The sequence below is a fragment of the Melanerpes formicivorus genome, unplaced genomic scaffold (genome assembly GCF_026170545.1).
Source record: "Melanerpes formicivorus ecotype bairdi unplaced genomic scaffold, bMelFor1.0.p_v2 SCAF_40, whole genome shotgun sequence".
NCBI lineage: Eukaryota > Metazoa > Chordata > Aves > Piciformes > Picidae > Melanerpes > Melanerpes formicivorus.
This window is the reverse complement of record NW_027142392.1, coordinates 2,818,227-2,844,402: the sequence shown is the minus strand read 5'-3', so window position 1 is coordinate 2,844,402 and position 26,176 is coordinate 2,818,227. Positions and strand designations below refer to the sequence as shown.

Below are 26,176 nucleotides of genomic sequence, written 5' to 3'. Positions count from 1 at the left end.
AGTAGAAGGGTTCCCATGGCAGGAGGCTGGAAGATCTTTAAGGTCCCTTCTATGAATCTAAAAACATTTTGATTAAGTTTAATGAAATGCTAAACACACCCAACCATGCCAAATATGTCCCATTCTGCTGCTGAGCATGACACATAGATACATTACACTGATGAATCAGTGAGCAATCTCAAAACTTCCTATGGAGAGTGATTGTCTAATGCCACATCCACTGAATGCAGGAAGTGGCAGAAGCACTGGCAGAGAGCCAGCTGATCTAGGACTGCAAAGAGCAAGCCTATCAACAGTAATGACCAGTTCTGATTCAATCATTCACACATCCTCCCACAATAGGAAACCCATGCAAGAGGCTTTCTTGGTTTAACATGACATGCCTCTAGCTACTAACTCAGAGCCCACTGAATACAAACATGTAGCATGAGCTCAGTTAACAACTGCTTTTAAGACACCACCTTCTCTGAAGTTTTCAAATGGGTTACAAACATCAAGATCCTGTTCCTTGCTGTGATTGGATCAGACTACCAGCCTCAGTTTTTCTTGTAAGGAACCAATTCAAACAAGTGCAGTGTTTTTCAGTCCAATAATTATTTTGATCTCTGATTTATTTGATTGGCTCAGACAGCGAATTTCTTGTGGTTGACAGGCAGTGAAGAGCCATCATCAGTTAAGCTGTGGCTTCATTCATGTCTAGTAGAGCTGACAACACATGGCATGCAATTATAGAATCATGGAGCTTGTTCTTCACACAGCATTTTTAGTGATTGCTTCAGCAACTGTTCTGGTTAAGCAGACATCCTGTTTCATCCAGAGAAATTAAATGGATTCTGGTGTAGTGTGTAAAACTGTTTGGGGTTGCTGGTGACTACCAGTAAATGAGCCATCACTTCCTCAAGGATATAATTTAGCTATAGTATTTCTTCCTTCAGATTTAGGCACATGCAAATTTCCCTACTCACAGAGTAACTAGAAGTATTTCACAGGTGGTGTAAGCTGTTCCATTGTTCTATATGAAAACAGAAAAAAGCCTTTTGAAAGACTCATCTCTTCCAACCTAGTTAATTCCATTCCATTCCATTCCATTCCATTCCATTCCATTCCATTCCATTCCATTCCATTCCATTCCATTCCATTCCATTCCATTCCATTCCATTCCATTCCATTCTCTAGCTGCAATCTGTGTATCAGCTGCCCAAGGAAAGGAAGTCACTGTGCACACCCAAGTAAGAAAAGACCAACATATTCTGAAGGATGATGTAGCAGCAGAAAGGTGAACTGAAGCTGAGGAAGACCTCTCAGGGGAATGTCTGTAATAAGACATTTTGCTCCTTGAAGAGCTGGGCTCCTGGAATCTGGTACAACACTAATACCCAGGTGGGATCACAGTATGTATGAACAGGGAGGTGGTTGGGGTGCCATCCCTGAAGGTGTTTAAGACCAGGCTGGATGAGGCTCTGGCCAGCCTGATCTAGTGTGGGGTGTCCCTGCCCATGGCAGGGGGGTTGGAACTAGATGATCCTTGTGGTCCCTTCCAACCCTGACTGATACTATGATAATAAAATTTCAATGATCATGACACTTAAACTTCTTAATTATCTGACAAATGAGCTCCTGTGATTTTTGCTCATTTTCCTCAACTTAAATTGCTGTGCAGAAACATGACTGTACAGAAACCAGGTATGAGCTCAAACATAAACTCCATGCTGAATCCTTTAGATGTACACAAAAATGTAACAAGAACCAAGACACTCCCACCTGCATGAAAAGCAAGCTGGTAAATTCAGTTGAGGGATTACCACTTCACCTTCATCACTGCCACAATATTAACAATGTATGTGCAATTCCAAAACATATTGTTATGCATCAAGCAAGAAAACTAAGAGCAGCTGTTCTGGACAGAAGATACAGCTCTGCATGTCAGTGAAACCTCTCTCCAATTAACAGGCAGCAGCACACAGTATTATTTGTTCAGGGTGCTGAAAGGCTGCTGTTTTACCCTACTGCTTGACCCTCCTTAGTTATCTGCCAGAACACAATTCTTGTGTTAGGTTTCACAGCAAGAAGCACTACACTGCAAGACATGAAGCCTACCATTTACACATTGTGATGTGCTGAATGTAAACCTGCAAAACCTCTCATTAGATTCACTATCTGCCTTAAAAACAAATTACATCCACTGCTCATAAAAGGCCAAAGAAGAAGAGGTATTCTGGGACAAAGATGAAGTACAGCACTCAAAGATTATCAGTGTGCACCAATAATGACAGTTTTAGAAACACATCCCTTTGCACATTTTTGGGGAAGAACATCAATAAAAATGTTTCATTCTATGCCAGTTCAGCAGATTCACAATGTTCTAACAACAGCTACTGCCTTTTGCATTCTACTTTTGTCATATTACACAGCACTTACCCTGCTCTCTTCTAGACTGTCAAAAGGACCCGGAGGATCATCCAGACAAAGAAATTCTCTCACTGCAAGACTTTACCAAATAAAAGAGAGTGAATTACTTGAAGTGCAGAAAAGCAATGACACTCAACATCATACATGGGCAGTATCTCCTTAAGGGACTCAAACAACTATCCCTGAATGTTAAACTGTTAAGTCTCAGCTGCATGTGTTAACCAGGCATGGTTAACTGCACAAGCACAGTTTAGAGCTTCCAAACAGAGAGCAAGTCAATTTAGAGGATGATTTTTTCAAACCTCCACAGACTTTGTGGCTACATAACTGACAAGGAAAAGTTTTTAATCACTTTGCTGCTGAAGAGGGGTGAAAAATAAATATTAAAAGATGGATGAAAAAGGACAATGCTAAAATCTATAGGCAGATCCCTTCAGGAAGTAGCAGTGGAACTAAGCCTAGGCATTGAAACATGCTTATGTGTCTCCATTTTGTTAAGATCTTAATGACTGGCATAGAAATCTTGTACATACAACTATCTTTTTGTATATAGAGAAACATAATAAGGAGTTATGAGAACAGGAAGTGACCAGGTTAATGTGCCATGGATACACTACACAGCCACCTCCAAACATTTCAATTTAATGCATTCAAACTTAAAATTGTGCAACAGTTGTCAGCCCCTCTGTGCACTGTTTTGCAAAGGCCATAAGGAGGAAGTGTGTGTAATCCTGTGGTTTACTACAGAGTACTTTCAGCATCTTGCTCATTCGACCTTCCAAGTTTAGATTGCCTTTCACAGAACTCTTCAACGCCTCCAAACATGTCCCTTCAGCCATCATTCTAAGACTTTCCTGCTCTGTGGCATTCATTCTTCTAGAAATGACTTAGAGCCAGCATATTGCATTCACAGCTAATTAAACATCAGTAACTTCCTAGCAATTCTGTGCTTGCACTCACTGCTCAGTCTTTAAAGACCCTCCTGATGCAATGGATGCACAGAAATGGCAGATGTGCATCCGAACTAATGCCCTGCCTCTTCCTCCCACCTGTGTCCCATGGGAAGGTGAGGGCAAAAGGCAGGGATTTTTTTTTTGCCCTGTGTTCATTCTCTCTCTTTGAGGCAGATGCAAAATAAAAAGAAAACTTTTACTCAACTACCAATCTAATCAAACAGTTTCAAGTTTGGCAAGCAAAATAAGGAGAGAAATGTCTTCAGTGAACACTAGTCATTGCCTATATCATCACTGTCAGTTTTAGAAGGGCTCTGAAGAATACACAGAACCTTTCTTTTGCTGTTGGATTTCTGCAAGCCTACTTTCAAGTGCTTATTGCTCATATGAAGATACTGGTGGGGTTTTTTGGCCAATGACTGGTGAGAATTCTTGTCTTTGCAATCTTTTACCTTAGCCTTTAGACCAATCTGAACAAAATTAATCATTCTGGTCCCAACTTAATTTGGGACAAATGGAATAAAACTTCCCCTTTTTAAACCTTCTCCACTGCTTCACAGGGTGCTTGACAGGGTGCTTGGTTGCATGGGTTAGTTGATTAGGTGGTGTTGGATGATAGGTTGGACGCGATGATCTTGAAGGTCTCTTCCAACCTGGTTTGTTCTATTGTTCAATCAATCCATCATCCGTGCAAGTCATTGCCTAAACCTGTTCTATTAAACCAGCTCTTCTCATGTACTCAGATAAACACTACAAAAATCCTGCTACTTAAAACCAAGATTATCACTCTGATTAGCACCAAAAAATAGAAGAAGATGGATGGTAACAAGCCATTACTTAAACCAAGAGAAAATAATCTCAAACTAAGGGAAAAGTTACTCAGGCATATAAAGTACATTTTCAAGAAGAGCAGGGTTGGGGTTTTTTTCCTCTCCAAATAGGTTAACCTGAAGTGAACCTTTTCCAACATGATGTTCGAGTCCTTTTATTAATGGTTGGATTGTTCTTTTCAAAAAGGTACTGAAGGAGCTTGCAACATGCATAATGCAGGAGAATTCATTATGTGAAAGCACTTCTGCTCTCCATTTTCCTGCAGTATCTTCACCCTTGTTCACATAGCTCAGCCCAAACATATTTTACAAGTACTTAATGTCATAATTTTGCTAGTAATTTTATGGTGTTATTAAATGGTAGCATTAAGGTGGTTAACAGGGAGTAATGCTTGATAAAAGGAAATATCCAGAAAACTAAATGCACAAAATCTCCAATCTGCACATATCATCTACTTGCATCAGGTCAAATCCATTTTTGTTTTCCCTACAGCTGCTAGCAGAAAAGTGTTTTTTCTACAGTTTTCAGAACTTCTTAAAATGGAAAGCTGTAGATTGATTGCTTTGCATAAGGAGGGAGGTCAAGAAGCTTAAAGCTACAGGTCACTGAAAAAATTTCTTCTTCAAAAAGATTCACCTGGTGACATAAAAATTCATCTGCAGTCCAGGTTCACTCTGACCCTGCTCTGCCCTCTGTGTGTTACACCTCTTGCTTTCATTTAGCAAACAGGAGAAAGTTCTGCATCACAACTATCATAGAAATCTTCAAGATCATGTAAGAGAGATTGCTGTGCATAGCTTCCTTCTTTGCTCCACTGCTAGCTGGCATCCTTCTACAGAGGGGCTGCAATGCCAGTGTAGGCCAGCACCAAGGGGGGCAACAAGGGGTAGTGTGGCACACGGGATCCCTGACAAAACTCAACAGCTGACTCAGTTCCTCCTTTTCAAGCTTGAGCAGAAGCAAGCTGTGCCATCCAGATGACACTTCTGTTCAGCAGGCTGAAATTATCTTAAATACCTTAAACTCTGTGGGTGGATTTCAATTTGATCCTTCACTGAATCTTCAATATAAGGTAAGATAGGGGAAGGAATTACTAAAATGCAGACTCTAAATGTAGCCATCTGTATACCATCCTACTTTTTTACCTTTAAACTACTTGGAGTATTTATTTTTATTAAAAAAATAGGTATTCCTGTAGGCCTCCTATCTCTGAAAGGTGAATTTCCCACTGTCAGTGCCTCAACAAAAACACACTGCAAAATGAGAAATGAAAGAGGCTTCTCCACAAAGAGAAAGGGTTCATCTGCAGCGTGACTTACTTGCAAAACTGCAGAAGCAAATGGGTGAGCTTCTAAGAAAGAAGCAGGGTTAGACGCTCACCACAGCTCACATAAGGTGCAAACATTGATTTCCATTAATAGTCACTTCTACTGATAAGTAGCATCTGATGAGTGCTTAAAAAAAAAGGAGACATCCAGTCTCCCCAGTTCTAAGCACTTCCTGAGGAATCCAGACATTCCACTGATCCAAACCCTAGGATGTAAGCTGGACCAGTAAGGTCAAGTTTTTTAATGGGTATTATGCAGAGCATTACACAGCCAAGATGACAATTTTCCTCAGAACCACATTTCAGTTAGCTATCTGTTCATCAACCAGAATAGAAATTGATTCCCCTTTCTGTCTGGCAAGTGAAGCACTCTAAAGTTAGATTTGTGTTGTCCAATACAGACTATCACCATGATGCAAACAAGCCAGCTGAAATGTCAAACTGGCTGCAACAAGGAGCAGCAGAAAGCCTCCAGACCTATTCAAGCAGATGGAAGGCTCATTCAGCTCCCCATTCTGTCTCCAGCACCATGCTTTAAGTGACATTAGGAGAATAATTCCTTCTTTTTGGCACACCTATTATTGTGTAATTTAACAACCAGGAAGCTTTTTTAACACTTCTTGGGCACATATTTCACCCAAATAATCATGTTTAACAGCCACTGACAGAGAAACTCACAGGCTGATCCCCATTGCTTTTTAAAGCCATTTAGGCTTTCTGTCTCTGACACCTCACAGTAAAGCTTTGCAACTCCATGTGACATACTGAGAGATGACTATGAATCATCCAAAACACTCACATTCTTTACTCACCTGCCATATCCCCTTGATGATTTCATAGGCCCTGTTTAGCCAGCCATTTCCCAGGACTACAGACTCAGGAGAGCAGGGAAGTTTGTCTGCAGGGAAGTTTGTCTATAGCTTCATCTGTTCTAGCTTGCTTTCCCTGTACTTCTAGTAGATTCTCTTTTGAAACTGAATGCTGTATTTTGGCACTGGGCTTTGTGGAAGGGCAACTCAGCTTCCCACAGCAGCAACCATTTTTTGGTTACTCTTCCAAGTTATGCTTCAACAATCTTTATGCAACCTTCTGAATACTGCTGAATACTGAGTGGACTCAGAAAACCCTATCAATAACCAATAGTTATTTTTCAGGTTGTAAACTGAGCAACTGAGTTTATGATGCTATATGTATGTACTGAGTATCACTTTGTACTTCATAACATGAAAATTCATGCCAGACACTCAGCACTTTGGGATCCCTCTACATTCCCTTTCATGGATAATTCCCAGATGTTCTGAACATCAGTGTCCATAACTGTGATCCAGCATTTGATATATGAGACTCCTAAATTTCCATAGATTGTTTTCCCCTTGCCTTTCAACCATTTTATGCAGTCTCCCTCATACCTACTTGTTAGAATATTTTCTTTCTGCAGAAGACATTATTGCTTTTCCAAGTCTTGGTTTTCTTTAGCACTTTGGGTTTTGTATCACAAGCAGTACCAGCAGTCAGACTTGCTAATCTCTCAAGTTTCCAGACTCAACAGCCAAATGCCTTCTAAAAATATGCCAAATGTTATAACAGCCACTCTGCTCCAAAGGGAAGGAGATGCAAGCAGTGTATGGTCTCACATCACAGCTCAGCAATTTCACAGTTTAGTTCCTTTAAAATTTTGGAGGAAATTGCTCTAGTGAATTTCTTACTCTTCATTTTTAATAAAGTTTCAGAAGAAGACAGTTCCTCAAGGAATCTCTGGTACAGCACCCTCACGAGTTTGTATCTGGTGATAGTTCTAAAAACCTAACTGCTCTGCCTCTAGCAATTTCCTTACTGAAATCCTCTTTGGGCTACATTAAAATGATTTTACATTTCATTTGCCTGAATGATGTTCTGCTCATCTTCAGGTCTGGAATCATCTTCTACTTTGTGGAAAATATATATTGTTCAAACAGACTTCTGCACTTGGCAGAAGAGTCTCTAGACTCTTCTTAATCCTTTCTTGCCTTATGGTTTAGATTTACTTAGGTAAAGCAAACTATAATGGCTGGACTTGAACTTTAAGGTGTTCTCCAACCAAAATGATCCTACTGCTATCATGCCACGTAAGTTGGAAGCCTTTAGTTTGAAATACATTTAAAGAACTAACCACATAATATTACATCTACTTTCTATTATGGAAGCCCATCATTTAATGTCAATAACAATTAACAAGATATCAATTCTGCCTTCAGCATGCAGAAGTAATAATTTAGGAGTAAACAGGGCATTAGTCTAACATCTTAAATATTACAGATTTAGTTAGCAGTTAACCATGTACAATTCAAATACTGTGATTCCACTTTTTTTTTGCTGAAGTTAAGCTGGGATTAATTTAACAGGACAGAAAACAATTTACCTATGACCAAATGTGCCACATGAGCATTAATGACATTCCTTACATGTTGCTCAAGCACCTAAGAGCCTCTATGAGAGTTTGGACACAAACAAAAACCTAAATCCACAAGCAAGGTTTTGATCACATACCAGTTAGCAATATCTTTGTGAGCTACTAAGTTCTGGAGGAATGCTTGCAGTCCCAGCTGTCGATCCTCCAAGAAGTCAGGATTGTAATTATCCTTGAACCAGCGCTTTGGTGGAAGGGCCAAGCGAAAGCCCGGGAACATATCCTTGAGCTGAAACAGAAATCAAAGCCAAAGAAAACCAAAGGAAAAGGTCTTGATCAAATAGTGAATTTAGCACAGGCACTGACATTACTCAGAGTTATGGCAGCTTGCTCTCTTGGGTTGAAGCACAACGTAAGGCTCAAGCGTAAGTAAAATCCAACTTACAGCATGAACTGTGGACACAGCTCTGCCCCTTGCTGTGCTGCCTTAATAAAATGGCCTCTTCAATTTGCCACATAAAAATGGGAATGAAAACCTTGCTTTGTGATTTAATGTCTCCAAGTCTGCTACTTAATGCCGAATAGAATAGAACAGAACAGAACAGACCAGACCAGGTTGGAAGAGACCTTCAAGATCATCGCGTCCAACCTATTATCCAACACCACCTAATCAACTAAACCATGCAGCCAAGCACCCTGTCAAGTTTCCTCCTGAACACCTCCAGTGATGGTGACTCCCCCACCTCCTCAGGCAGTCCATTCCAATGGGATATCTCTCTCTCTGGGTAAAACTTCCTCCAAAATACAGGCAAATTGCATGGAAGTAAAGTGTATGAGATGAGTAAGCATTGTGGTGGTGGTTTTTCTGAAATACTCAGGGATAAGAAGCACTATTGCTATAAAAAAAGAAAATAAAGGCCCATTACAAACCTACAACTCAGCAGCTTACCATCAATATGCATGGATGTGGCTCCAACACACCTATTTTTGAGTTACTGATATAGTAACAGGGTACACTTAATGCCAAAAATACCCAGATTTTTACTCTGAATTCAGGCCTGAAATACACAAGTGAATGGAAGCATGGAATTGTGTAACAATGGACTTGCCCAAGCTTGCCAATTAATTATTTTACAAAGGCATGGAGTGACAGAACAAGGAGTAATGGCTTCAAACTAGGAGTAGCTCAACTGAGATCAGACATTGGGAAGAAATTTGTCCCTGTGAGGGTGGAAAGGTGCTGGAGCAGGTTGTCCAGAGAAGTTGTGGAGGCTCCAAGCCTGGAAGTGTTCAAAGGTACAGGGCCTTGAGCAACGTGGTCTACTGAGAGGTGCCCCTGCCTATGGCTGTGGGGGGGTGGAATTAGATTATCTTTCTGGTCCCTTGCAACTCAAAGCATTCTATGATTCTGTAATACACAAAGTCCAAAAAAACCCACATTAACATGTTCATTAAAGTACAACCTTTAGATGCCTTTTCTTATAAAGGATGCTTGATAGAACCATTTTGTAGAGGATTTACAACCAAGAGGGAAAAGTGGACAGGTTTTGTAATCTAATGCTCCTCCAACTGCCAGAAGAACCAAAGTTCCAGTGACAGGGAGTCCCCAGACTGCCTCAAAATCAGTTTAGCACTCAGTGTTACATAGCTACAATGGAATTCTTCAGGGGATGTCTTGACCCTTGCATGGTAAAATGTAAGCCTTCTGACAATAACCCTTATTTCATGACTCTTTATGGACTCACAAAAAACACTCTAAGGGGTATCTCTTTCAGCAGATGAAGTTTTACAAGAGAAAGATTTCAGATAGAATCTCTAGATCTACAGAGCTTAAAGGAAGAACCATATTAGTGGATCACCTGTGCTCACACAGGCACCATTTCAAAGCACAAGAAGGGTGCTTTTTAACAGCACAAGTATTGTATGTTCAAACAGTCCATTATAATTACTGCTTTCCAAGTTGTGCAACAGTTTGTCAAAGCCTTGTTCTTTATTTCTGCACTTAATTACTTATCTTCCCCTTCCCTTACTTAATTTCCTCTTGGCATTTTTCACTTTATCCTTGGTCATCTAAAGTTCCTTTGTCTCTTATCAAGCTATCATTAATACCATACACATAAATATCCCCTCTTAATAAAAACACTGAATAGAACTGAACCCTGAAAAGATAACAACAGGAGTTCCTGTGTTAGTTGTAGAGCAGACCACAGACAACCATTGCTGGGAAAGCTTTTCAACCACACATTTCTGCTTCCTGGTAATTTCACTTGTCTGGTTATGCAGATCATGTAATTTATTTCTGAGGGAAGAGTAAGTCAACCCACAGATTACTCCTTTTGTGGATGAAAGCTAGCTGCTCTCAGCAGACTAATTTTCACCAGCAGAGTCCTGGGGCACTCTCTCTCTTGAACACTCTTCAGACACAGCAGCACAAACTGTGGCTCAGACAAGTTATGCTGGCTGTGACTGCTTGCTTGCACCCAGAATCCTGTCTAGATGCCTCTCTGCAACATGATCACATGGTAGATTATTCATGTCACATGGGGCCCAGTCTCAGAGGGAGATGGTTAATTTCTTGGGTCTTTAGACTGGGCCTTTCATTATTTATTCAACATCTCTACCAGCATATTAATAAACTTGACAAAGTCCTTTTCCCACCATTTTTGGGGACTGGAGAGTATTCTACATGTAACTCTTCAATTCACTAGATGTCCTTGACAAACAAAATCTATGCATCTAGCCAAATGTCTCTATTTTAGTCTTTGCTCTTAGCCCCTCAAATTGTCATGGTCCAACATCCACTAAGATTGTATTATCTGTTAATGTTACAGCACAGGTACTATGTCACTCTGTTGTATTTGCTCCCCATAGGCAGCTCTCAAGAATTGGGTCTGTTATTTGATTACCTCCTCTCTTCTGTCTCTAATACTTTATAGAACTTCACCTACTGCTTTTAGCATCCTTTGACAATCTGTCTTGCATCTCTCTAGTTCCATGAAGGGGATACACCTGTTAAAGAGTTAATGTCCTTTATCAGAGACTAGGATAAAGTCTGAAGCACAGTGCTTGGGATGGAGCAATACCTCCTTTACAGGATGTGTTTTAGATGCTGTAAAAAAGGCAAGAAAAGAACAAAAGGACAAACACAAATACACAAAGGAAACAAAACCTCCAAGAATAAGTGAGGCAAATGAGCTGAGAATTTACCAGTGTGCAATTCCCACCTTGTCATTAAGCCTGGAGAAGTCAGTGTACCGCCTGAAAACCACCCAACTTTCCTCTGGACTTCTTTTTACCAGTATTTTGTATACCTGTGTGGAAAAATGGTCATAATCAGACAAATGTGTAGAACTCCAGGCTGCATTGGCTGGCAAGCTGAAATTATCCTTTAATTCTTAATGAAACCAAACTTGTGGATAAAAAAAGAAAAGAATCAGTTCTTAACTGGAATTTAATTGTCAGGAGAAACACTATGAACTAATTTCAGAATTGAAGGAAGGGGTTTCTGTAGTCATTTACCTTTCTTTCTGCAAGAAAAGGCTTGTGAAACTGCACCCACATGTATTCCCTAGCGAAAAATAAACCCTCAGTGATGAAAGTGAAAGATGTTTTAGTGATCTGCTTTAACCTTTGCTGGATTCTGATTCTGCTTATTAACCCTTGAGACCACGCTGGTTTTAAGATGACTGTAATAACTGGGTGCTGAGTGTTTTAAAACATCTCATCTCACTTGCTTCACAAGTGATGCAAGATAAAAACGCCATCCTCCTTGGGTTCTGTTTGGCTTGAACATTAGGTTCTGCTTTTCCAGGTAAACTATGACCAATTCCCTGGATAACTGGCTCAGGACAATTCCATCAGCACTGGAGGACTGAAGCAAAAGATCCTTTTGACTGGGATTTAGCAAGACAAGTACACAGCAGCACCGTTCCCCTATTTAAAAACAAACAGGTAAGTAACACAATTTTCAAACACCCAGCTCCTTCCAGAAAGGCTGATGCTCGCATCTCTGAGCACAATTAATCCAACACCAAAAAACTTAAACTGGAAAACATCAAGCAGAGCCTGGGAAAGCCTAGGTTCCCATGGCACAACCTCACTGCCTCCAATGTAAGCAAAAAGATGCTCTGCAGTTGCACTGGGCTACATTTCCCAGTCTAGTTCTCTAGCTGACAAAAAAAACCACAGTGAAGATGATGATATTTTTGGAATCCTAATGATATAAAACCTCTATCAGGCATTTAACCAAATCCTATTTACAATGTTTTCTAGCCTGTTACATAGTAAAATCTTTTCCAGTACTCCATATTCTCACAGCAGGCTCTCTTAGCTGATAAATGTATTTTTCTTGTTGCAGTCCCAGCATGTGATAACTCCAGTGCATGCTCTGTACAGGTGTTGAGACCTGTTTAAACATTTGTTGACTCCATAATGTATCAAGCTGCAGACTCAGAAAGAGCTTCTCTATGCAAAAGATTCCAATTTCAAGCATCATCATTTGTGGAAGTCCTGGACTGTGACAAGAGGCAGCATTTCAGTCATCAACAACAAGCTATTAGCTTTTAAAATACAAGCTGCAAGACATGCTTGTGAAGGCAGCATTAAAATGTACTTTTGCCCTCCAGTATTTTCTGTACAAATAATAAGCTTCTCCAAATGTTTTAGCTTTCTTGTCACACCAAAAGTATAAATGCTTTTATTGTTATGAACATTTCAGAAAGCAGAATTGCTGTATGAAATTGGGAAGATCCTGCTTGTGAATGTATTTGCTCATCAGTACTCTTTTTTTTCCCCCCTACTGTTAAGTTCTGCAAATGCACATGTGAAAAAAACAAACTACAAAGTATGGCTCTCAATTTGAATGGCTGTTAGACACCTTTAAAAAAACCAACAAACCTACATTCACAAATTATGGTCAACTTCATTGTAATCAGAAGCACAATCAGCTGGAGATGACTGGCCAAAAAAAGAAAGCCAACATGTTTTGGGTGTTTTTTTTCTGGTTTCTGTTTGGTTGATTTTTTTGTGTGTGTGTCTTGTTATTTGGTTTTTTTTTTCTTTCTAAGATTTGAAATTAATGAACAAGTCTAGGGTATTATAAAACCAACTGTCAGTGCCTTCCCATGAGGTCTTGGGAAAAAAAAACCCACTTCAAATGGATTCAACAAACTCGTGCAATTCCAGTCACTCCTGAGTTGCCTTACTGCACAAATACAAACTATTCCATGAAAATAAACCAATAATCATCTCTGGCTGACTCAGCACCTCATTATCATTTCTAGCTGGATTCAAAAAAATAAGTGCTAATTGAGCATCCCAGGACTGCTAACTCATGTGAGACCGGCTATGCACAAACAGAGAGGGTTTTCAGCCCAGGATTTTTCTGCCCCAAGCTTCAGCAGCTCTGCACTCCAACGTGCACTAACATTTAACTCTTGAAGTCAGTGCATTGCTCAGCTTAAGTTGTCCATACTTTTGGGACCTGTGAGATGCTAGCACACAGTAAAAAAATTTCAGCAACTGAGCCTCCTCTTTTACAGCTAATTAGAATTTCATTTCAACTATCTTTCATCTCATTGATTTGACACTGCAGAAGAACCCAAAATTTCAAGGATTAATTACTTGCTGGTTTAAATGCACAGTAACAAGCTTATTTTCAACATGCAACTGAAAACAAACAGTTAATCATGTGGTTTCAAAATCAAGCACAGTAACAGAAGTGAATTCAGAAAGAACAAAAATGCAAACAAGCATTTTAACAATCAAGAATGTTTCATTTATACGAAACAGTCACTATGCAGAGACTTTAAAGCAGTCTTATAGACCTTGAGAAGCCTTCCAGTATTTGGAGGGGGCCTGAAGGAGAGATGAAGGACTTTTTACAAAGGAATGGAGTGACAGCACAAGGGGTAGTGGCTCCAAACTGGAAGAAGCTCAACTGAGATTAGACATTAGGAAGAAATTGTGGTGAGGTACTGGAACACATCCAGAGAAGTTGTGGGGGCTCCAAGCCTGGAAGTGTTCAAAGGCAGGTTGCATGGGACTTGAGTAACTTGGTCTAGTAGGAGTCCCTGCCTATAGCAGGGGGGTGAAACTACATGATTTTTAAGGTCCCTTCCAACTCCAACCATTCTGTGAGTCTATGATCATGCTGTACCTAAAAGGAGGAGTCAGAGTTGTCACTGTAACTACAGTTGAAGAACATCTTACATGCACACTGGAATATGCCTTGGCATAGTTTCAGATTAACCCTTATCAATGTAACAATACTAATCACTGTTGTAGCTTACAAGATATTCTTTTAAAGTAACCTTCTAATCTACATGCAAAAAAGCACACAGAAATCTGCTTCTTCTTTCATGCTACCATGAACAAAGATGTAAGAAACGGAAAGACTTATGACAAGCCATCATCCTCAAGTAATTAAGCAGCAGCATTATTTGCCTTCAAATGATTTTATTAGTATCTTAACTGTCCCAAGGGTAATAGATTACACATTTTTTCTAACCTAAAAGGAAAAAAGTTTTCCTCCTATTTCCTCCTCTTTGTCTATTTGTGATTAGGGTTGCTCTCCTTAAGTAGTATTATAAATAATTGATTATTAACAAACACCTTCCACCAGTCTTTGAAGCATCTCAAGAAAATCTCTGAACCAAGCCCATGGAAACAACTGCAGGAATGTGCTAATATATTTATGGGATGTGAAAAACAGGATTGAATTGCTAGCTGGAGTACAATTTGGGAAAAATCAATACAAATCAGTTGAGCTAGCGTTCTGTCATCAGACAGTGTGCATGTGGCATCTCACTGTTTTCAGAACTGATGGCTCCTTACCAGAAACTAAACCTGACAATGCAGGAAGCTAAACACTCTTTGGACTTCGGTAACTGTAAAAGACAAGTATCAGGGCAGCTCAACATGAATTTTAAATAAATTACTATGGTTTATGATGCTTAAGTACTCAGAACTTTGACAAGTTCAATTGAACAAGAGATTGCAACTCTGCAAGGAATTCCTGACTTTTCCAGTGCAAACTGATACCTGAAGCAGAATGAGTTCCTTCTCATGTACACAGTTACAGGAAAGACTGCCTCAGAGTCTCAATTTTTCCAACTGTATCATGAATCATGATACAGGTTTGACTTGGAAGGTCATCTAGCCCCAGACCCCTGCCATAGACAGGGACACCTCTTACTAGACCAGGCTGATCAAGTTTCCATGCAACCTGCCTTTAATACTTCCAGCCACTTAAAGCCTCCACAACCTCTCTGAGCAACCTGTTCCAAGTGCCTCACCATTCTCATGGGGAGGAATTTCTTCCTAATGTCTAATCTAAATATTGTTTTTTCTTCAGTTTGAGGCCTTTACTCACAGTATCACAGTATAACTAAGGTTGGAAGAGACCTCGAGGATCATTGAGTCCAACCTATCAACACAGACCCCATGACTAGACCATGGCACCAAGTGCCACGTCCAATCTCCTCTTGAACTCCTTGTCCTGTCACTCTGTACCTTTGTAAAACCGTCCTGTAGCACCCCTTCAAATACTGAAAACCTGCTAGAAGGTCTCCTCAGAGCCTTCTCTTCTCCAGAGATATATATCTATGTGTAACAAGAATATTCTGTGCCACAGCAGTACTTTGAAGCTAAAATGGTATTCATAGAATACTCCAACACCCCTGGACTGCAGGATCAGTTACTGAAAGAGAATGCAAAATATATTCAACTGTTATCTTGTCATTACAGGATGAACTGCACTATTCACAAAACTTACAGTGAATTTTGCCCTTTCCTCCATCACCTCATAACCCAGTATAGTTGGTGTGGACGGTCGATCTTCCCAGCTCCTGGAATCTGTATTCTCCTCTACTTCTTCTACAGGCTGACTACAGTACTCTATGGATGTATCCACACCTGTAAATTTAGTCCTGACAAGTGGACTACTGCACAAAGATGATGTAGAATCTGTTTGGTCAGGCACGCTCATCTTTTTAAAACTACCAATTGTGGAGTCCTCCAACTGTCCTTTTGAAGAGCTGGAACTTGTTGAGATGCTCCCAAAAGATGGACTTCTTTGGTTTCTGTTTGTAAAGCTGGATGATGAACTTCCAATAGGAATAGGAACAGGAACATATGGTGTTGCCATCCTTCATCAAAAAAAACAATAATCCTGTTTTCAGTCCAGGAGTTTAAAGTTCTTGCACTGTATGAGCCATGTTCTCTCTTCTTCTCAAGACCAGTACCTGCAGTGAACAACAGAAAACACTGCTCTCACTTTTAAGTGGAAGTAACACTAAGACACTGCTTTGGAAGAATCTATATCAGCATTGAGGTGGTGCATACCAGTACAGGTGGTTAAACATTTTCACAAGGAATTTGGTTTCATATAAAATGCTGCTTTTAAATTGCATCTGAAGGTTGATGGACAGCTTTACAGGAGACCTCTGTCTTTCGCAACTATTTAAACAGCAGAAAGTTAAAGTAAGATTACAAAAGAGGAAAATCATTTGCCCTCTATGAGCTGAGTGCACAAATCAGCAAATTTTAGCCATATAAGAATTTGATGTAGTTTGAGTGACTGCTTAGTATAAGCAAGACAAAGGCTTTCCTTGAGTTGCTTCGGTAAGACATGTGGAGCAGGGCAGGTGAGCCAAACACCCCCGTGACAATACACATGACACGACTCAAAAAGCAACACAGTAAACAACTTAAGTGGAAAAATGTATTTGCATATATTACATATTCAGTGAAGCATAATCACCCTCTTTTCAAAGCAAAACAGTTCTTCAGAACAACTCTCCTGCATACAGTGCTGCAGACATTTGTAACAATGTTCACTGGGCACATTTTGTGCAGCCTGAATTGAAGCAATTAAGTTTTAGACTCATGCACATCAAAAGCAGTGCTGTTATGAGCTGCTGGTTTTCCATTCCAGCAGATTAAAAAGGCAAAAACAAGTTCCAGGAAAAAAAACAAACCAGAAAGATGAAAGATTTGATTTTTTTTTCTTTAAGAAAACCATTTTAAGCCAAAATGAATCTTCTGTGTGCTTGCCTGTAGAGAAAAGCAGCAGAGGGAAATTAAGACAGCAGTATTCAGCCACCAAAACCACACCATCTCTTCATTTTAACAAAGTACCCAAAGAATAGCTCTCAGAAGATGCAAATTAGATGCCACCTTGTTAGATTAACAGGATTTGAGCCACCACCTTTTCACACCAGGAGTATTCCAATAAACCTCAAGTCTGCAGGGAGCTGTGAAATGGGAAACGGTCAACCTGATTCAGGACACGTATATGATCGATCATCTACTGGAGCAAAAACTGAGTAAGTTTCCTAATTGGCAGGGTGAAATGATGCTTTCATTCCCTTGCTCTAAGAAAGTCCTGGAGAACAGGGACCCACAGCTGGGTAGGGGCAAACCTAAGCACAAATACAGAATGGGTGGGGAATGGACAGAGAGCAGTTCTAAGGAGAAGGACTTGTGCTTGTTGACAAGAATCACAGAATGGTCTGGGCTGAAAGGGACCTCTGAAGCTCATCTAGTCCAACCCCATCTGCAGTAAGCAGGGACATCCTCAACTAGATCAGGTTGCCCAGTGCCCTGCCAAGCTCAGTATGAGCCAGCAAGGTATGCTGAAAGTCCAGAAAGCCAACCATATCCTGGGCTGCACGTTAAGAAGTGTGGTTAGCAGGCTAAGGGAGGGGATTCTGCCCCTCTAACTCCACTCTGACATCACCTGGAGTCCTGTGTTGGAACCCCCACCTTAAGAAGGACATGGAACTGGTAAAACAGGACCAGAGGAAGGCAATGAAAATGACAAGAGGGATGGAACAGCTCCCCTGTGGAGTCAGAGAGTTGTGATTGTTCATCCTGAAAAGAGAGGCTCCGCAAGGAGACGTTCTAACAGGCTTTCCAGTATTTGAAGTGGGCCGCAGGAGAGGTGAAGTGACTTTTTACAAAGCTATGGCGTGACAGCACAAGCGTTAATGGCTTCAAACTGGAAGAAGCAAGATTTAGATTAGACACTCAGAAGAAATTCTTCTCCATGCAGGTGTAGAGGCACTGGAACAGGTTTGCCAGAGAAGTCATGGAGGCTCCAAGTCTGGAAGCATTCAAAGCCAGGATGGAGCAGTAAGCAATCTGATCTAGTAGGAAGTATCCCTGGGCATGGCAGGATGGTTGGAACTAGATGATCTTTCAGGTCCTTTCCAAACTAAACCATTCTATGAGTCTATGAACATGAATGAGGAAATAACCATTGAATTAATCAGAATCAACAAGAAGGACTGAAAAACACTCTTGAAAGTATTCCTTGAATGAAGGAAAGCCCAAACTTTCTCATCCTTTTAGCTACTTGGGGAAATCTTCATGCACTAAGTCTGAAAGCTCAAGGAACTTGATCAACTTCAATTTCAAACTGGCAGTGACTCCTCAAGACCAATGGACACCGAATTGGGGCTGGACACTCAGCAGCATCTGAGGAAACATAAGTGTCAGTATCATAACCCCCTGCTGATTTTTCTGGCCAGGAACAGGATTTGGACCATCCAGCAGCTTCTGTTGCAGTATAATCCTGTATTTCATTGTGGGACTTAACTCGGCACGTCAAGTACCTGACTTGCTTCAGCCTCATGTAGTTAGGAAGAAGCAAGTCACAGCTGTCTTGGTCCTGGAGCTAGACCAATCCCTTTTTCCACATGCATTTCAGTAAATGAATCTGTTTTCTGCATCAGACAGTAACTTTGCACCTTGGTTTTTTTCAGTAGACACAGAAATAGAGACATGAAGTATTCTCAGGTGGATTTTCTCCAGCAATTTTCTCGACTGCATAAAACACTTAATAAGGTAACTCCTTTTTCACTTGCCACTTCAGTGACTCTTCCATGTGTCAGCAGCATAAGGAACTGAGAGCATCCCTTTAAAGAATGCCCCAACCTGCTATGTCCCCAGAGGAGTGGGATTAAAGACCTACAAACCACAGATATATGTTGAGTCCAGGCTTGCAACAAATTGAAGGACATACATTAAAAAAAAAGGTTGTTATCTTCTGCTTCATGACTTTCTGAATCTGGTTCTTTATGAACTCAGGGAAGGAAAATAAGCAGACAGGGAATGCAGTGAAGTTCTTTAAAGTGAAATCATAGAATGCCAGGTTGGAAGGCACGAAAGGTCCAACCTTTAAAATGCCAGTCAAGAACTACCTTGAACTTCTATACTGTGACTTTTAAATGCACACGTTAGTGAAAGGCTGGAGCTGTATCAGTGATACAGCTCAACACAAACAGATCTGTAAGGCACTTGGTGTTAAGAATCCAGCACCTCCATTGTACATGGCTCAGCAGCTTTTATGTCAGCCTAGCTATAATTTGGTGCCACTGACTGCATGCTTATTAGCAGCTGGACTGCATTAGGTCGGCTCCCAGGCTATATATGCAGTTAGTTTCTTTTGTATTCTGCAAGACCATCCCCAATTTTGAGTCAAAGCATATTAAATGGCAATGACCACAGTATTTGCTTCTAAAAGACATTCTTGACTCAGTCTAACACAGTAAGCATACTTGTATATAAGTAGAAGGGGCAGATAATTCCAGTGTCACAGCCAGATTCCTGTAACTCCAGAGTAACAGAAAAGGAAGGTCAACTGATCAAAATCCAGTGTCATTTGATTTGAAGAGAAGATTCCAGGGAGACCTTAAGCAGCATTTCATTATCTGAAGTGGACCTACAGAAAGGCTGAGAAAGGACTGTTTAGAAGGACACAGAGCAATAGGATGAGAGGCAATGGTTTCAAACTAGAGCAGGGCAGATTCAAGCTGTGCATCAGGAGGAAGGTCTTCAAAATGAGGGTAGTGAAATACTGGAACAAGTGCCTAGAGATGTTGTGGAGGCTCCATCCCTCAAGACATTCAAGGTCAAACTTGATGGGGCCCTGAGCAATCTGATCTAGTTAAAGATGTCCCTGTTCACTGCAAGACAGCCTTCACTTCCAACCCAATCCAGTCTATGATTCTATGATTTTTTTCCCCTGTTGTCAAGAAAACAGAAAAGGAAGTGAACAAAGACACTGCATTAGAACTTACCAGACTCATAAATAGATACATATATCTGTAAATATATATACACACACATATTGAAAAATACACCTTAAATTGTAAAAGCATCATCACAATTTCCCAACATCTAAACCACCTCCATGCCATGAATCGTGACAGGACTTAAAATTGCATTAATTTGCACTTTATGAAGGCTAAACATTAAAAAGAAAAATATAATAAAAGTACAATCCTGAAATGAGGATCACAACCTCAGGACTCAAGCCTTTTCTACACACAGAGAAGCTGACTGACAATTCATACAATAAAAAAGAGCAAAACAATTTGACAAAACTCCCCTTCCAGACAAACTATATTGCTCCCTGCTTACACAGGCAGGGCAAGGAAGAAAGATTTAGGTGCACAATCTGCTGCTACTCAGGCTTCACCACATATTGGTCTCACGTCACTACACTAAACCAGTGACATTGCATCACACCAACCTTCAGACCATCTCTCATGACACCCAAGAGTTAATCCAGCAACTGCACTCTCATTCTTGTCTAGGTATTTACTTGCTGCTCATACAAAATGCGTTTACTGTCAAAACTAGTACCGGGTTTGATTCCCAACTGCAGCTTAATAATGAAACAGAAAGAGAACGCATTGCTGGAAGTGCTGAACCGCTCGATCTGAAACAGGATAGCAGAGAGTCCTGGGAACACTACTGTCACGTGCTACGAAACAGCATGACACGAACTTACCCTACCGGGTGTTTACAGCAGCCACCTCCCTTCTCGTGGATGAAGCAAAAAGGCTCTTAACAAAACCACTTAAAAAGCGGCGGCCTCCAGCTTGCAGCTATCCCAACTCCAAACCCTTTGAAGGTAATGGTTTGTACACCGAGAAACACATCAACCACGCAATTCAAGGTAATAGATAGAAACAAAACAATCCTCACTCGGCAGCTGTCACTGGATTTTGAAGAGTTTTAGCTATGCAATACTGTTTCTGATCTGGTTACACGCTACTCCGTCTCTGTTTGGACAAAGCAGGCAGGCAGACTTTAAGTGGAATGTCAGCTGAAGAACTAGAGAAATATTTAGAACAAAAAAAACCCTGCTGAAGTGGGTTTCCTAAATTTCCTGAGATTAATCATCCTGTGCTTTTCACCTATGGACTCAAAACTGAGGCTCATTTACCGCGCCTCCCGTACACGCTCACAGAGGAGGGCAATTCCTACCCCAAAGAGCCTGCTCCCGCACGACAAACGACTGATGGCCACTCCCCGCCCAGACTCCACGTTGCCTACCTATGTTTGGGATGCAACAGTTCCGAAACAGAGGGAAAAACGAACAACCCCCGTCGTTAACTTTCAGCCGGACTCCAGCGACCGACACAGCCCAGAAGCGGCGGGCATGGGCCCGTCAGGCGCAGGACAGCACCGTGGAGGGGCCGCCGCTCCCACCTCCGGCCAGTCAGGCTCCCGGAATGCCGCCCGCGCCGCTTTACATAACTTCAGGAGCGGCCGCTGAGCCAGCGGTACCGGCGGGGCCGGGCTCCCGCGGCCAGTGCCAGGGCCCGGCTTCGAAAACCGCGAGGTTTCACAGCAGAACCGGCTGAGGAGCCGCCTCCGAGATGAGGCGCCGTTTCGTACCCCCACCGCGGGGCGAAGGGTTTCCGTCCACGCCGTGCCGCCCGCCCGTCCCTAACCACGGCCGAGCCACAGTCCAGCCGCCCGTAGCGTCCCACAACAGGGCGGAGGCCAGCGCAACTGCCCCACCGCCTCCGTACAGGTGCGCGGGCACTGCGCCACCGGCCAACGTGGTGAGAAAGCGGTGGGGGCCGGCCGTGCCCTGGCTGGGCACTGGCTAAGGGGCTCCACTCCCCCCCTGCCCCACCCCCCTACCGCCTGCCTCCCTCATTGCCTCGGTTCTGGCCGCGCCTCTTGCCCCACTCGCCCCTTTCCGGCCCGGCGGGCAGTGAGAGGATGCCGACCACCCCCGCTCACCTGCTCGCCGCCGCACTCGCCTCCCTCTGCCGCGCCGCCGCTGGGGCCGCCCCTCCCCCTGGGCCGGCCCCGCCCCGCTCCTCTGCGCGCCGAAAAGGAGGTGCGCGGCGGTGGCCGGGCCCGGGAAGTGGTGGAAGCGAGCCGGTACCTGCGGCGAGGGGCGGAAGCGAAGGCCCCGCAGGGACCACCAGCCCAGCCCGCCACGCCCGGTCGCCGGCGGCGCCTCCATTTCCCGGCAGGCAGCGTGGCGCCGGCCTCGGCGGGAGCTGGGCCGCGCTTCATTCTGGGTGCTGTAGTTCTGTTGTATGGCCGTTACCTGGGGGGCTCTGGGGGGAGTGAGGCAGCTCCTGGAGGGTGGCCGGGCCTCCGAACGGGCATGGGGACGCTCCAGACCTTCTGGTGGGGTCAGGCTATCCCGCGGCCGGGTCGCGAAGAGCGGGAACGAGCCCGCGGGCACACAGGGGAGGGCAGCAGGTCCTCCCCCGTGTTGGTTCCCGGGCGCGGGAACCTAAGGAAGGCTGCGGGGGGGTTAAGGGTGATATCGGTCGACATCACGACGAAGTTTTGCTATAACGTGAGATGCCATATGGCAGCTAACAAGTGGTGTAGCAGAGCGCCGTGTGGAATGTAATGGGTGGCAGTGATTGGGAGAGACAGGAGCAAATCCCTGTTCTTAAATACTGGAGGACACAAAACAATCTCGTTTCATAGTGACAAAGATATCTAAGCAGCAAGAGGATGTTGTGGAGAAAATGAACACAGCGCAACGTGTGTTTAAATGTTTGCATTGTATTTTACGTTCTTCAGACACCAGATAAAAATGTGTTTCTGAGAAAGTCTTGCTGCTGAGTTTTCATCTGGAGGGAACCACACCCCCAGTTTGCTGGGACTGCCTTTTCTGCTTTGGTTCTTCTCCCAGCAACTTGAGAGCTTTGGGGTTTCAGGGCAGTTGGCAGCCTGCTAGAGCAGTAGCTGTGCCTGCTGTCCCACATCTGTCACAAGTTCATGGGTCTGGAAGCCATGAGATGCTTCCAGGAAATGGGTTGTACCTCTTGTTCAAATGCTGTGCAACTCCTCTGCTTATTTATGATAAACTCAATGCTTTCTGTAGGGGCTGGGCTCACGAAGAGTGTAGCAGAAGTGGGTTGGGCTTGGATACAGTGGTACTGGCCTGTTGCCTTACCTGTCTCCTTGCGTACTGCTCAGGGGGCATCTGTTACCACCAGAGTGTAATTCTGCTGCTCTTGGAATTATATTCTTGCAATTTTAGGGAATTTTGTTCTTAGGTTTTTCCCCCCTGTGTCATATTATTGAAGCAGTGCCTTGGATAATTTGGACCTAATTTTGAACTTAGTAGTATCGTGGATGTTGGTCTTTCAAGCAATTTCCTTAAATATAGAAGGCTAGCTAGCATTCAGCATGGATAGAATTAATAGATTTGAAAAGCAGTTGTGAATGACTAGCTCAGAAACCGTGCCATTGGGAAATTTGGGGGATCAAATAGGCTCTGTAACTTCCCAATTCTATTTTGAATGTGTGGTGCTCAGAAGAGGTAGTGCAGTGGATTTTTGAAAAGCTTTGTAATGATGCACTAAATCTGGGGAAGTTTAACCAATGCATTTTGAAAAGTCCACTGCCAAACCTGATACACTGAGCACGAAATATCCTCTAACATATTCCAGCAGAGGAGAAGAACCTGCTAGAAACAAGGAATTTCAATTTTCAGGTGTTTTCTGCAGCAGTTGGTTATGCCTGTGAATGTTTGTGGGGGTTTTTACCACAAATTTTTAAAGTTTGGTGTCCACACTGAGCTACTTTTTTTTTTTAAACAAATGAGATATTGTTTTTGTTCACCTCTAGAAGCATGTGATAGTTATAAATGCATGTCTTTCAGTTTGCTGGCCAGCTCACCCAGCAGCTTGTGACACGACATTTCCTGTACAGGTTAACATAAAATTTTTAGCAGCCCCCTCCACAATAGTGAGATCAATTTTCATGGGGGAACTGTCAAGCAAGCAAGAATCCTCTTCAAAGGATTTGGGATGGAACAGGACATTTTTCTCCACAGTGAGTAGGTATAGGAAGAAGGCATGAGGCTGCATGTCTTTGGTCATTCAGAAATTCCAAGGAAGTCAGTGGGATTTTTGGCAAGTTGAGGAATGTGGGCTCGGTGCCTTCTCGTCACAAGGCACTATTCACCCACAAAGTCATCAGGAATGACGGTTGCTTCACTGGGGTGTGAGGAACTATGCAGAATTAAGGCGAATTAAAATTGGAGCTATGTCTTTCCTTGTTTTCTTTTAGCAGTACTTCTTCCCTGTGAGCTCTGGTTGCAGCAATGCTTGAAGCTTTGAGGCTGCCTTGCTTCAGCTGCTTGTGTAAGCAGGCAATCTCTGGCTGTCGTCGCAGGCTGGTTGAGCCACCGTGTGGCAACGCCGTGCATTTCACCTTCAGTGAGGCGAAAAGACAACAAAACTACTGACTTACATGTCTGAAAGACTGGAAAGTATTTGCTGGACTGTCCTAGAAAGTATTTTTAGTTCTTTAACTCCACGTGCTGATACCAGATGCCTTCATCCACTACTTATTCGGTTTTCGAAAGGATTGATATACATACAAACTTTTTCACAGAAAGGATTCTCAAACTCTGGAACAGGCTTCCTGAGGAGGTAGCTGAATCCCCATCCCTGGAGGTGTTTCAAAACAGGCAGAGATGTGGTGCTACGGAACATGGTTTAGCACCAGGCTCAGCAGAAATTGGACTCAATGATCTTAGAGGTCTTTTCCAACCAACAGGTCTATGATTCTGTATTACAGGCTTGATCAAAATCTGTCAGGCCATCATAATTCTTTGGCCAAATGCATGATATTTGCTAGTGCTAGCTGGTTAACAAGCTTAGTTTACCCTTGCTCAGGGGGTAGGGCTTGCAGAGTAAGAAAAGCCTATTAGTGTGAAAGAACTTTATGCAACCAGCCCTTTCTCTGCTAGGAAGAATAATGCAGGAACTGCTAATCAGGTAATACTAGTGATCTGGAAACTCAGTATTCTGTTCTAAAAAACCCAACATCCCCCCCCCCAAAAAAAAAACAAAAACCAAACCACAAATTATCCTGTAGATAAGAACTCTGGGATAATCAATTACTGCATTCAATGTAGCTTCTGCTGTGCTAGATGAGGCATAATGTGCCATGTTTTCAAAGCCCCCACCTGCCCTCCTGATGGTGTAAGATACTGAGAGTAGACTTTTTAATCAAGGTGAGGGATTTAAGCCCTCAAATCTCATTTCTTTTCCATTGGTTGTAGACATTAAAATTTCACTTTGTTTGGAGAAGAATGCAGGTGTTCTGTGCCATTATATTTCACAGGGATTTGGGCCTTTCTCAGGATAACATGAAATCAGTAACTTGAAGGGCATTTGTTTTATGACAAAAAAAGCCAGTTTTGCTTCTCAGCTGTTTCTTCACCATTAGAAGTGATGGAGTTTCTCCTAAAGGCAATTATTTCTGTTATTCTAGAATAGTTTGTGTTGGAAGGCACACTTTTAACTTTAAGGAATTGCAAAGTTCCTGCCTGCCAGAGACTAGGCCCACTTTAAGTTATAGAGAATTTTTCTTGCTCAGGGATTGCTTCTGGGTAGAAAAGCTCAGGGGTGTTATGGCCAGTATTTTCAGATGAATGAGCTATAAGTGTTGCATTTTGAAAGAATAGGAGAATTACAACATTTGCTTCTGTTGTGTGTCAGGTATTGAGATCCCTGGCAAATGGAGTCCATCCTTCCTTTTTATCCTCACCATCAGCATTTTCAGCTCCTGTCCTAGCTGGCTATATCTTAGTTTGGCTTTAAAATGCCAACTGCTGGATGTGGTCTGTCTAATAAGAATATGCAGATGTATTCTGTTAATTGATTGTATTGATGCTAGGGCAAAATTTTGCCTAGAAACTGACATCTAAAGACTCTTTGATACCTGGCTATGCTCTGGCAAAAGAACAAAATAAGTTATTTTTATAATAGTGCCCTGATTTCCCTGCCTTCTTTGCCTTGCTCTTTATTGGTAAATTTCACTTTCAGGGTCTCTTAGTCCCCTGTGATCAGTGGAAAAGCTTGGAGCAAGGCAGACTGACCTTGGTGAAAGAGGATTATATTGGGCATTCTTTAAATAAAGAGGACATATAGAAGTCCAGCAATATGGTGAGATATGCCCATAGATGTTGAGAGCATAGGC

General features: G+C 42.3%; 1 protein-coding gene across 3 annotated transcripts in view; it reads right to left on the bottom strand.

Annotated features, from left to right (window-relative positions):
• The window catches only part of SNX16 (sorting nexin 16), a 28,895-nt gene extending 6,779 nt beyond the window's left edge, over positions 1-22,116 (bottom strand). The window contains exons 1-5 of one of the 3 annotated variants that reach the window (XM_068158552.1): positions 21,953-22,116; positions 15,681-16,149; positions 11,131-11,217; positions 8,047-8,195; positions 2,419-2,488 (exon numbers count right to left, since the gene is read on the bottom strand). In XM_068158552.1, the coding sequence (XP_068014653.1) occupies positions 2,419-2,488; positions 8,047-8,195; positions 11,131-11,217; positions 15,681-16,052 (678 nt within the window). In that variant the 5' untranslated portion in view covers positions 16,053-16,149; positions 21,953-22,116. Of the gene's footprint in view, positions 1-2,418; positions 2,489-8,046; positions 8,196-11,130; positions 11,218-15,680; positions 16,150-21,253; positions 21,664-21,952 lie in introns of those variants that run through there. The other 2 variants (XM_068158550.1, XM_068158551.1) reach the window with 2 other exon arrangements.
• Between the last annotated feature and the right edge of the window lie 4,060 nt (positions 22,117-26,176).